We start from the raw sequence: 12,836 nt of genomic DNA, 5'->3' as shown, positions 1-12,836 counted from the left end.
TCTCTCTCTCTCTGTCTCTCTCGCTTTGTGTCTCTCTTTGTGTCTCTCTGTCTATTTCTCTGTCTCTGTGTCTGTCTGTCTCTGTCTCTCTGTCTGTCTCTGTCTCTCTGTCTGTCTCTCTCTATCTCTCTCTCTCTCTCTCTCTCTCTCTCTCTCTCTCTCTCTCTCTCTCTCTCTTCCTCTTTCTCTCCCTTTCTCCCTCTCAACTCCAGAGTTGAGAATTAGGAGGAATGGGGGTGCTAATTGTATATATCCTTCTAATAACAAAAAGATGAGCCTACACCACTACACCTACGTCACCACTCCCAAAACTTTAACCCATCCTAGAAGGTGAGGAAAAGGAAAAGTTTTTTGTTTTGTTGATTTGTTTTTGTTTTAATATTGTTTATTTTTAAAATTCTTTTCTTTTGAAACTTTGAGTTCCAAACTCTCTCTCATCCTTCCTCTCACCCAGGAGGCTTACAAAATGAGAGCAGTTATAAATGAAATCATGTAAAACGTATTTTCATATTAGCCATATCACCAAGAAAGCAAGAAAAATAGCGGGCAGAAATTGTGCTTCCATTTGCACTCAGAGTTCACCAGTCTTCTCTGAAGGTACATAGCATTTTTTTCATGACTCCTTTCTGGCATCATTGTATTAATCAGAGTAGCTAAATCATTCATAGTTGATCATCTTGGCCACATTGCTTTTGTTGTGCACAATGACCCACTGGTTCCTCTTATTTTACTTTGCATCAGTTCATATTCAGTCTTGCCATGTTTCATTTTGTTTTTCTAAAACCACTCCCCTCATCATTTTTTATAGCGCAGTAGTACTCCATCACAGTCATATGCCACAGCTTATTTAGACATTCCCCAATTAATAAGCAATCCCCTCAATTTCCACTTATTTACCAGTACTCTATAAATATTTGCATACATACAGGTCCTTTTCCTTTTTCTTTGATCTCTTTAGGGTACAGACTTAGTAATGGCATTGGTAAGATAAAATGTATACAGTTTTATATTCTTTGGGCATACTTCCAAATTGTTCTGCAGAATGTTTAGACCAGTTCACAATTCCACCAACAGTTTACTAGTATACCTATTTTTTCTCATCCCCTCTAACATTTGTTATCTCTGATAGTTGTGAGGTAGTACCTCAGAGTTGTTTTAATTTGCATTTCTTTAATCAATACTGATTTTTAGAAAATTTTTCATAAACTTATAGAGAAATTTGATTTCTTCTTTTGAAAACTGCCTATCCATATCTTTTGGCCACTTATCAATTGGGAATGGCTCTTACTTTTATAAATTTGACTCAATTCCTATATATTTGAGAAATGAGGCCTTTAATTGAGAAATTTTCCTTTAATTTTTTTTTTTTAGCCTCCTTGTCAGTGGTACCTTTTAGCAAAAATGTACTTTCCCTGCTTATCTCTTTTCATTAGATCTCTTTTTACTTTTTCTTTACCTGGGACCCTGCTTTTTCTACATAAGCTGAAGCATAATAAATTCTACTTTAGCCCTTTATGTGTGTTTTTCTGTTTCAAACTTGTCTTCATAAACAACATAATGTTGGATTCTGGTTTCTAATCCATTCTGCCATCAGCCTCTGTTTTATGGGTGAACTCATTCCATTTACATTCAGTTATGATTACTTTGCATTTCCCTTCATCCTCTTTTCTTCTTTTTATCCTTCTCTCTCTCTGTTTTTATCCTGTCCCTCCTCAAAAGTCTGTTTTGCTTCTACCTGCTGCCTCCTTTAATTCACTTTCCCTTTTATCCTCCACCACCCCCCTCATCTCTTATCAACTCTCCCTGCTATTTCCCTACTGTGTAAGATAGAATTCCATATCCAGCTGAGTGTGTGTGTGTGTATGTGTGTGTATGTTCTTCCTTTGAATTGGTTCTGATGAAAGTGAGGTTCAAACATAACCTGCTACCTTCCCCACCCCATATTGTCCTCCACTCTGAAGGTTCTTCTTTGCATGCCAGTTTTCCCCTATTCTGCTTCTCCATTTCTCCTTCTCCTTGCACATCCCTTTTTCTCACACCTTTCATTTCTTTTTAGAGAGAGAGAGAGATCCTCCCAAAATTATCGACTCACACTCATGTCCTTCATCTATGTGGATACCTAACTGCCCAACTAATGATAAAGTTCTTAGGAGTTACATGTATCATCTTCCCATAAAGGAATATAAATAGTTTAACTTTATTGATCATCAAACTATGTTGCTATTGTTATATACAATGTTCTCTAGGTTCTAATTACTTTACTCTGCATCAGTTCATATAGGTCTTTCCAGCTCTTTCTGAAATCATCCTGTGGACCATTTCTTATATCACAATAGTATTCCATTGCCATCATATGCCACAATTTGTTCAACCGTTCCTCAATTGAAGGACATCTCCTCAATTTCCAATTCTTTCCCACCACAAAAAAAAGAACTACTATAAATATTTTTGTACAAATAGGTCCTTTCCTCTTGATTTTTACTCTCTTTGGGATATAGACCAAGTGGTGGTATGACTGAAGCAAAGGATATGGACAGTTTTATAATTCTTTAGACATAGTTCCAAATTGCCCTTCAGAATGGTTAGATCAGTTTACAACTCCACCAACAATGCATTAGTTTCTCAGTTTTTCCACATCTCCTCCAATGCTTATCACTTTCCTTTACTGTAATATTGACCTATCTGATAGCTGTTGTTTTAATATGTATTTCTGTAATAAAGAGTTATTTAGTATACTTTTTCATATGACTATCAACAGCTTTGATTTTGTCATCTGAAAACTGCCTGTTCATATCCTTTGACCATTTGTCAATTAGAGAATACTTAATTTTCTAATAAATTTGACTCAATTCTCTATACATTTAAGAAATGAAGCCTTTATCAGAGAAGGCCTGGGGCTTAATAAATGCTCACTGACTGACTCAGTCCCATAAACTCTGCCTCATTTTGGTCTTTGCTTTGTTGACTCAGCCCTGTGCTCCACTGAGTGATCCCCAAGTCCTCAAACCCCAGGCCCATAATTCTATGGAACAACCTCAGCCTTCACTCCCTCAACAAGTGGACCCAATGAGACCCTCGCTGATTTTATCAACTTGTTAACAGTATCTCTTCCATTTGGAAAACCACTCGCAAACATCCTCCAGTTCAGTCTCCTCTTGAGATGGACTTGCTAGATCTCCTTACTTAGTTATTTTCCTTTTTAAAAAAACAATATTCCAGGGACAGTTTGGTGGCTCAGTGTTGGATAGAGGACTCTAGCCTGAAATCAGGAGGACCTGGGATCAAATATGGACTCAGACACTTTCTAGTTGTATGACTTTGAGCAATTCACTTAACTCCAATGCTCTTCTGCCTTAGAACTGATACTTAGGATTGATTCTAAGACAGGAGTTAAGAGGCTAAAAAAGCAAAACAATACTCCCAATATTTCAGGGGCTCTGTGATTCCATTGGTCTAGGCAGTTCTTCCACCGGTACATGGCCCAGCTCCTTGGAATCATTTTTATTTCTATGATGGGGCTTAATAAGAATTAAATTGTAATGCTTTGATTAAAATACATGAAATTTATAAATAATATGGTAGTTGCCGCTTCAAAGTCAAAATGACTTTAATAGCTTTGATTTACAAAAGAGGTAGAAAGAATGAAAGCAGAGAAATACAAAAGGGTAAAGAAGACATTAGCTTATCTAACTAAATATTGCTTAAATGCTCTACTCAGCCTGGACTTGTTGACCTTCAACCGGAATTTAAGTCTCTCCAGAAGATAGGAAGGGAAAGCCAGCAAGCTATCCATTTACCCAAGTTCCTCCAAGCGGCAGGTCAAGATGATGACTCGAGCTGAAGGTGATTCCTGAGGCTGACTTTCTTCCTTGAGCCAACCTTCTTCTTGAAGCTGACTTCCCTCTTGAAGTCCAACTCCTTTTTGAAGCTGACTTCCTTCTTGGAATCAACTCCCTTAGCCCCAGAAATTCAGGGCCTTTTATAGTGGGTTCTTATCCCTTCCCCTCTTCACAAGGGCCAGTCAGAGCTTCCAAATTGCTCAGCATTACCCAGGGAGCAGTGTTTGTGGGAACCACTTCTCACCTTCTGGAAAAGTGAATACTTATCAAAAGGGTTCACAGATTCCTTGCTGATTGAGGTGAAAGGTAGAGAGCTCCTCCACCTAGTGCTAAGTAGGGAGTTCAAGCTTTTGTTGATTCAATTCAGAAGTAGACAAAGGAGAGTTAATCCTGTCTTCCCAGACTGGTGAGGTACTAGGTAGGGGTACTTAAGATATGGTTAACCAAAGTATTAACTCAAAATAAACAAAGGGAATGAAGGATTCTCTTTCACAAGTGTAAATTCAGAATGGACAAAGAGAACAAAGAATTCCCTTTTACAGCTTCTAACTCCATTCAGTAGACATTTAGAGATGACTTATTGTTTGCAAATCATTGTGCTCCAAGGGATACAGAGTCATCTTTTCCTTGGAAGAATATCTCTGTGACATTCATCCAACAGCAGCCTCCTGCAGGCCTCTCTTTAAATCTGGCATCTTAAGTCATGTAGGATGTGTTGCTTCTTTATTTCCAAGTGTCTGATACTGATATTTCTCAGCACAGCATATTATTTCTCTAGGCATCCAAGAAATAGTCTCCAGACTTTCTTTAAGTTACTGGTCTTATTAAAACTTCTCCCTCTGCTTGCTGGCCCCACAGTAGTCAGTAGTTAACAAAGGGCTTAGCATACAGTCAGAGCTTAAATAACTGCCTTTTATTCATTCATACTAGACAAGTTTTATCACCTACTATTGTAAAAACAGCATCCATTACTTTGCCCGTGCCCAGAGCCTTTCTAGTTTAGTAGACCTCCAGTAGATTTTCTGTTCAGCTGATAAGGCCTTCAGGAAGTCTCCTCTGGACCCCAGTAATATGGAAGAAAGACGTTCATGGAAGAAATTGTGTCCTCACTGAGTGAATTTGCGCTAGACTCTGGATGTCCTCCCATTTTTATGGGAATGCTCAGGTCAGTTCTGTTGTCCTCATGCCTCCTTGTGCCAAGTCCACTACAAAAAGGGGCCTCCTTTCTTTGGAATGGTGCCCTCATCTCATCGATTCTTGGGCTGTTACAACTCAAGGGTTTTAGAGCCGTGCTCAGTATTTGGGGCTTTGGGTTTTGTTTGTTTGTTTGCTACTGCTGGCAAGGATCAGGGGTTGTCTTGGTAAAGAAAGACACCTAATGAATATTTCATTTTAGAACACCCGACACATCTTCAGACATGGGCTGTAGAGCTCAGGGGTTCCAACCCTGACCCAGACAAGCCTCTGGTAAGAAGAGGGAAAGCCAAGACTTGCCTTGACTTCTGTAGTATCAGGAGGGGAATGAGCCTCCTCCAGTGGGTAGGAGCTATCCATAGGGCACAGCAGTTGTGTTTGCCCATGCTCAGGCGGGTGCCTTGTCCACCTCCTACTTTATGACTCCTACTGTCCCTACAGGCCAGCTTGTATTCCTGTCTGCCTATGTGGAGAAAAAGAGAGTTTTCTGTTGCCTGATCAGTAAAAGACTCAAACATTACAGAAAGTACTCAAGAAAATGACTGCAGTGACCTGGGCTTGAAGAAGGGTTGATGATTGGCTTTTGACATTTGCTCTTTTCTGTCTACCTCCAGGGTAGGTGATTTCTTTTGTGTGGGTACTCCCCATGCCAGGCCTGAGCCCAATCTCTCTGGTTAGTTTTACAGGTTCTGTTGTGGAAAAGTGAAAATCCTTCTGGTGTTGAGCTACTCCTTAGCAAGGCCTGGCTGCCAGCTCTGTCCCTGGAGCCTTTTGCATGGGATTAGTTCTGCCGAAGCTCATGCCCCATTGGCATAGTTTTGGGAACCTGGGCTCCTCTCCACACTCTGATGGGCCACCAGACTCAGAGGCCTTTTAGAAGTGAATCTTTGCAAAGTTGATCTCAAGAACAGGGAAGCTGTTATTCTGAAGCCTGTGTGCCACCATGATGTGCTTTAAATCTATTTAGGAAACATATTGGGGTCTAGGGGGGACCGGTATCCCCTGAAGACCATATCAGCTGAACTGAAAATCTGCTGAAGGTCTACTAAGCTAGAAAGGCTTTGGGTTTGAAAAGCCCCAGCCCTCAAGAAACTTTGGTTTTATCCATAAGTATTACAAAATACATTATAAACCCAGAGTAATGTGGGGGGACAGTAATGGCTACTGACACCTAGGGGAAGAGCAAGGGGCTTGTGTGAGAACTGGGGAGTGCAGGAGGCAGAGGTGAGAAGGGAGGGTGTCCCAGGCTTGAAGACTCAGAGGGGAGATGGAATGGTGGGTGAGGGTTAAGAGGTCTGTGGGAATGAGCCTGAAAAGGGCTGTAAATACCATCCAGGGGCGTTCGCAGCCCCTTTTAAGGACAAGTAACCTTCATTCCTAATTCAGAACAAGACCTGGAGAATGATTCTCTCATCCTTCATTCACGCCCTTGCATCTATAGGGGTGTATGTTTCCCCACTCTAAGCTCCCTGAGGGCAGGAATTATTTTTGTGTCTCTAATACCTGACATAGTAGGGACTTATCAGTGCTTGCCTCATGATCGATGTCTCCTTAGAAATGCTGACAGGGCAGGACATAAAGGAGCATGAGGGGAGGGAGACATCATGGTCCAGAGGAAGAGCCAGCCTTGACTGAGACTTGGGCTTCTCAGGCCCGCACTTTCCTCATCTGTGAAGCAAGGTTGGATTCAGGGACCTCTGGGACTCCTTCCAGCTTGAAATCTGCACTCCAGATGGATTCAAGAATTGGTGGGATGGCTTTGTGGGTGGGCAGACACCCCCTAGGAGGTAGGCTTGTGCCCCTGGTTGGAATTTATACTTCACTTTTTCATGGAAACAGTACCGTAAGGTCTGTTAAATGTAGTTGAGTTGGATTTGGGGCAGTGTGGCTTCAGCTGGAAATATTTCCTGTCCACTCACATCCTGCTCAGATGCCTCATCGTGAGGCGGAAGAAGTGATGAAGAGCTCACAGAGTCCATGTGGGGGGGATAATGGTCTGCCATGCCATGTTTGGGCTGGAAAGGCTTTGTGGACTGGCCAGAGATGGACGAGGCTGAGTACTTGCTGCCTGAGGACCAGCCACGGCATCACGGGGACCTTCCTGCAGACAGGAACCCCCTGCCCCAAGGAGGCTTGCTCTCAGTTGGCACACACTAGCAGTGGCCCCGCAAGGAGGGCACAGCCCTGTGTGCCCATGTGGTTCCTGAGGCTCAGAGAGCTTTAGTAACTTATCCAAGGCCAGCCAAAATTGAGGCAGAAAGAACTCCCAGGGAACTTCCTCCACTGCTGCATCATACAGGCCTGCCGAGCTTCTTAGAGCACAGGGGGCCAATTCAAGACCGTCTGGCTCCGGTGCTGACTCCCTCCTTTACGCCACTGCCTGTCTTTCGGGTGATGTCAGGAGAGGCTTCCCACTCCCTTCTCTGGGAAGATGTTAGAAGGTTGATTAACGGACTTCGGGGACGCCATCCTTTTAGAAGTTGGCGCTGCCTTTATAAGAAATTGTTTACACGGTGAAATATGGATACTTCGAGATGAAGCAAACCTTCAGAATTCTCTTTTAAGTGCCATTTCACCAGAATAGAAATTGCTTCTGGCTTCCACAGCGTCAGATGTACCCGCTCTCCAGCTGACGCCCAAACAACAATCAATACTCCCTGCCTGTCGTTCACTTGCTTTCCAGGCGGCAATACGATTCCAGTTCTGTATTGTCAAAGAAATCATCTCTGAGCCTTTCATTTATCTTGTTCTAACCCTGGGCTCCCATCTGCTGGGAGCACAACACAACTCAGAGCAAACTTTACCCAAGGTGATGCCGCTGTGCTCGAGGGATGCGCCGCAGAGTCAGAAAGCCTCAGATTCAGTGAAATGGCATTTGGGAGAATCTGCTCTCCGAACACCATCTTTATCGATTGCAGCTCAAGCTGCCCCACACGGATATCCTTCCCCTTTGAACAGTTTGAACAAGTGTGTTAGTGTGCACGTGGAAAAGGAGTCCCTCACTTCTGAGATCCACATGGGAGAGAGGGGGATCCCTGGGCCCCATTTTTTTACACGGCAGAGTCAGAAAGGACAAGTAAAAAAATTCCAAAGTGTTCAAAGGAGCTGGCCTTCCACACAAGTGGCAGTCTAGGTTGAAAATGTGATAGATTTGGGGGCAGTGTGGCTGCTCTTTTTTTACTGTTATTAATGCTTAAACGTAGATAATTAATTATTTACTTTAATTGACTTTCAATAAGAGTAAGTGAACTGGAGGAATGACTCTTAACAGACAGATGGGCAGGCAGCCAATAGCGCAGCATTAGCAACGGTTGAGTTGGTTTTTCTTCTGTTATTGCCATTAACCAATTTCAAAGAGGATGAGACTAAAACTTGATGAATTGATTATTAAATGAAAGGCAATTTTATTTAACAAGAAATAGTTTTATTATGGGAAAAAAGGTAAAAAGCCTCATTTGGACCCTGGTCTAAATGTTCTCCAAGTGGTAGCAGGAAATGTTATCCGGGCTTTCTTGGTTTTTTTTGGGGGGGGGGGGGGATGTTGTTAATAAATTATTGTCTAGGTTCCGTGGCCCAGCCTGAAATAAAGCAATTTACCATTTTGAGGAAAAACAAACTGCGTGTGATCCAAGAATGTAATTGAAAGTTTCGTAGTACCCAGGCTTGGTAATTACTTTTCATAACATTTCCCATTGCTTTGACATCATAATGGTAATTGCTTAATGACATTATAATTTCATTACATTGTGATTACAATGGCAAAATGATGTTAGTGGAAGTCTCTAAAAACGACATTAGAACCAAAACAAAATCCTTTGATGACATTAGAACATTTCAGTGTCAAAGGTGGGTCGGGTCACCCCAGTTTGCTCAAGACCCGGCTTCCTTGGGTTGTTCCCCTGGTTAGTTCCCCGAGGTTCGGCCCACATGGTAGTCCCGTTATAAAATAATCAAAATAACCAAATATATGTTTAAAATCTCCCAGACTCAGTGCCTGGCATATAGGAGGCTCTTAAGAAATTATTATTAGGTTAATTATAATAATTATGATATAATATTAATTATAATAAATATAAAAATTGGCTTATTAATAGATTAATAATATTTCTAAGGTCCTTTGAACTTTACAAAGCCCGCTGATCCCAGAAATCCTCTGAGGCTAGCAGGTAGAAACCCTCTTATGGAGTCGGGGAATGGAGGGAGAAAGGAAATAAGCCTTCACAGAGGTGCCTTCTGTGTGCTCTTTACAGATAGGCCTCATTCGATCCTCCCAGCTGCCCTACAGGGTGGCCCTTGCTTTACAGATGAGGAAACCGAGTTAAACAGGGTGAAGGGACGTACCAGGGTCCCAGAGCTAGTAAGTGCTGAGGTCAGACCAGAACTCGGGGCCAGCGCTCTACCCCCTGCACCAGCTCTGGGGAAACATTTGCTTAATGGACCCCCCAAGTGATCCCTATCGGAGGAAGAATGTGAATCTGACTCCAAGTCCCAGGTTCTTTCCGTTGGGGCGCGCCGCCTTCCCCATCCTAGACAGGCACCAAAATAAGGAAGTTCTTCATTTCTGGGATTTTCCAACAGGGAGGCGTCCTGGTTCGGGCGCTTCCTGCCCGTCCCCCCATTCTCTGGCTCTGCCTCCAACACACACAGTTGTACGTGATATACACTAAAAGTAGAATATTTAGTATTAGTACATGGTATTTGTTGTGTATAAAGCGTAATACAGCTGTATATCCAATAGGTCCATGCAGTGTCCATAGGACAGTTCGGTATTCCTTAGAGCATTGGGAGTTTCCGGGCACGCCATACAGAGGCAGACGCGCACTTCGGTTTCCTACACATGAAAGCAATAGAAACACCAGTTCAGAGCGTCGCCGGCCGCCCTCCTTCCTCGGGTTTTCGATAATAAAGTGTCTGGGAATGAGGCGTCTCCCGTCCCTCCCTGCTGCCCAGTGCAGGGTCTGGGCCCCGCCGCCAGCTGCCGCTCTGCTCCTGGGAGGACTCCCGACGAGCTCTTGGATAGGCCTCGATTCCTCCCTCGGGGCTGCGAACCCCTCAATGTCTCCGCCAAGCGCAGGGAGAGCCATAAACAGCCAGCCGCACCCCAAAGCTCGGAGTCTTCCCGGAAGCATTCCTGAGTCCCGACAAGGAGGAGCCGGAGATCCCCAACATGTGGGTGACTCAAAATGATGAACCTCCACAGGCAGAGGATGATTGGGGAAGTCTCTTTTCCTCGGGCCAAGGCTCTTGGCTTACAGCACAGGAGGTGAAGGGCAGAAGCTGGCGTTAGACACCCGAGGCTGAGGCTTTGTAGTAAAATTGAGGCGGGCTCCAAACAGCTCCCGCCTTACGGAGTTCATTGGACCCTGCCCAGGGCGTTGGCCGGGGACACCGCCAATAGGAAACGTGCCAGACTCTGGCCTGTCCCCCACCACCACCATCACCCCGCCTGTGGCTGAGCAGATCCCTTGGTGCTTGCAGAAAGTTTGGGGGGGGGGCACCTCGGTTCTGGGCAGGCTGAGCCCCTCGTTTTACAGGGGAGGAAACAAGGCTAAGTAGCCTTCCTGAGGCCGTATGAGCCTCTCCCACTGGGGGCCCAGGATTCCATGCAAAGCCAGGCCTAAGCAGGAGGGAAGGTGGTGAAGGGAAGGCCTGGAGACTCCCCTCCGTTGACCCCCAGCTCTGCGTCCTCCCCAGGGCACTACAGTGGCAGGAAGAAGCCCTGACCCACTCTTCCGGGGGCCCTGACGGTGGCCATGCTGGGATCTCCTGGCCCTGCCTGAGGCCCAAAGGCTTCCAGACAGGTGCTCTCCTTCCCCCCCACCTTTGGAGTCACGGAGCTCTTGGCCCTGGAGGAGAGGTGGCTTTGGGACAGGGAAGGTCCCTCTGCGCGGTACCCCGAGGGGGAGGTTTGGGGTTTGGTGTGTTTCCTGTGTCCTTTGCTGGCTCCTCTTGTGGCCCCCAAAGGGAGCCCGGCAGTTTGTTCTTGGGGGCCAGCTCCAGCTGCTCTCCCATCTAATGCCAGTGCGTCCCAGGGCTGGCCTGGGGCTGTAGGTGCTCCCAGGAATGGGGGTGGCCCTGGCATCCCCTGCATCCTTATGGCATCAGCTGCCCTGATGGCCCGGCTCAGAGCCTCCCCCATCCCCCACCTCCTCTAACAGGAGAAGGAAGGACCCCCTCCCTGGAAGCCCCAGAAATCGGTGCTTAGCACAGAGTTGACCGTAGGGGATCCCCAAGGATTCCATCTCTTCTAATGAAGGGGCGCGGGGTCCATCCTGCTTCCTGTGTGGGCCAGAGGCTCACGTGGGCAGTCCGGCCCAAGAGGAGATCGCCTGTGGCTGGGGAGGGAGAAAGGGGTGAAGAGGCCGAGGTTCCCCTGGCGAGGGATGGTTCCCGGCTCACGTCTTTGTTACTCCTTCCCACAGGCGAAGACGACTTAAGTGCTGATGAAGACGAGGAAGTGCTGACCCTGTTGTACGACCCGTGTCTGAACTGCTACTTCGATCCCCAGACCGGCAAATATTACGAACTGGCTTAATCGTCGCCCCCCCATCGGGCAGGAAGCAGCCCCCCAGGCAGGACAGCAGGAAACGCATCCTTTAGCGCTTTGTCAAGGCTTCCCAACAGGTGGCGCAGCGCGTGGTCACTTTCAATCAAATGCAGTTTGGTGGAGAATCAAATCTATTTGTACCTACTGTTGGGAGGCCAAAATAGCTGCCTCCGTCCTAGTTTGTTCCTCCGCCTCTAAATCCCCCTGAAAGAAGAGGAGGATGGCGAGCCTTGGGACGCCCCCGGGGGCTTGTACTTATTGTTCTTAGCAAATAGTTGATTTCTTTTCTTTCCAATTATAATTCTTATGTAAGCCAATTAAGAGTTATTAATTCGTATGTTTTGCAGTGTTAATGTGTAAATGATGGCTTGATATCCAGAAACTGTATTCTTTTCTTACCTGTTAAAAAACCTACTTGGGCACCTTCTATTTTATTATACATTTGTATTACCAGAAAGAAAATAAAGTGTGATAGTCAATGGGGAGAGTGTTTTTTTTTAACCCCTTACCTTCTGTCTTGGAGTCACTTCTGTGTATTGGCTCCAAGGCAGAAGAGTGGTAAGGGTAGTCAATGGGGGTCAAGTGACTTGCCCAGGGTCACACAGCTGGGAAGTGTCTCAGGTCAAATTTGAACCCAGGACCTTCTGTCTCTAGGCCTGGCTCTCAATCCACTGAGCTACCCAGCTGCCCCCAAAGAAGAGTCTTTTAAGTTGCTTTGGGTGCATGCACGTCTGTGCCTGTGTATGTCTCTGTGTCTCTGCGTGTCTCTGAGTGTGCGTGTATGTATCCCCTACATTCTGGTCAGAATATTGCTGGTGGGGTTGACCTTTCCTTAGTCACCAAGAAGAGGAAGCGCCTCCATGTGGCCTTGCTGTTCCCTTTTGCCATGGATTCCTCCAGGTTTGCCAGACACCACCCTGATGGCCCAGCTGGGTCTCTCTTTAGAGATGGACAGAATGGCGTCTTGTGGAATTTGTCCACCAATTCTCTTGCAATTCTTGGCTTTTTAATGGAGGAATATCCTCATCTGAAAGTCCCCAGAGGCGCTCTCAGGCTTGGGAGAGGTCCGGAGCCTTTCTTTTGTCTGCAAGCAATGCAGCTGCAGGATGAGGAAACCTGGCGTGTGCCTGAAGCCCTGGGGAAGATGGCCTTCCAGTGGATGCCCAGTGTGTTCATCTTGAGTCAGAGGAAATACTTACATTCACTGCTGTATTTTTTTTATTTAATAAGGCAATTTTTTAATAAAGGAAGGTGCC

General features: G+C 45.4%; 1 protein-coding gene across 1 annotated transcript in view; it reads left to right on the top strand.

Moving 5' to 3' along the window:
- CFAP20DC (CFAP20 domain containing) overlaps positions 1-12,059 on the top strand; it is a 233,565-nt gene extending 221,506 nt beyond the window's left edge. The window contains exon 17 of the mRNA XM_044660109.1: positions 11,456-12,059. Coding sequence (XP_044516044.1) covers positions 11,456-11,568 — 113 coding nt within the window. The 3' untranslated portion in view covers positions 11,569-12,059. The remainder of the gene's footprint in view (positions 1-11,455) is intronic.
- Positions 12,060-12,836: the final 777 nt, after the last annotated feature.

This window comes from Gracilinanus agilis, chromosome 1 (genome assembly GCF_016433145.1).
Source record: "Gracilinanus agilis isolate LMUSP501 chromosome 1, AgileGrace, whole genome shotgun sequence".
Classification (NCBI taxonomy): Eukaryota; Metazoa; Chordata; class Mammalia; order Didelphimorphia; family Didelphidae; genus Gracilinanus; species Gracilinanus agilis.
The sequence above is the reverse complement of the archived record's forward strand: the minus strand, read 5'-3'. Positions and strand labels throughout refer to the sequence as shown.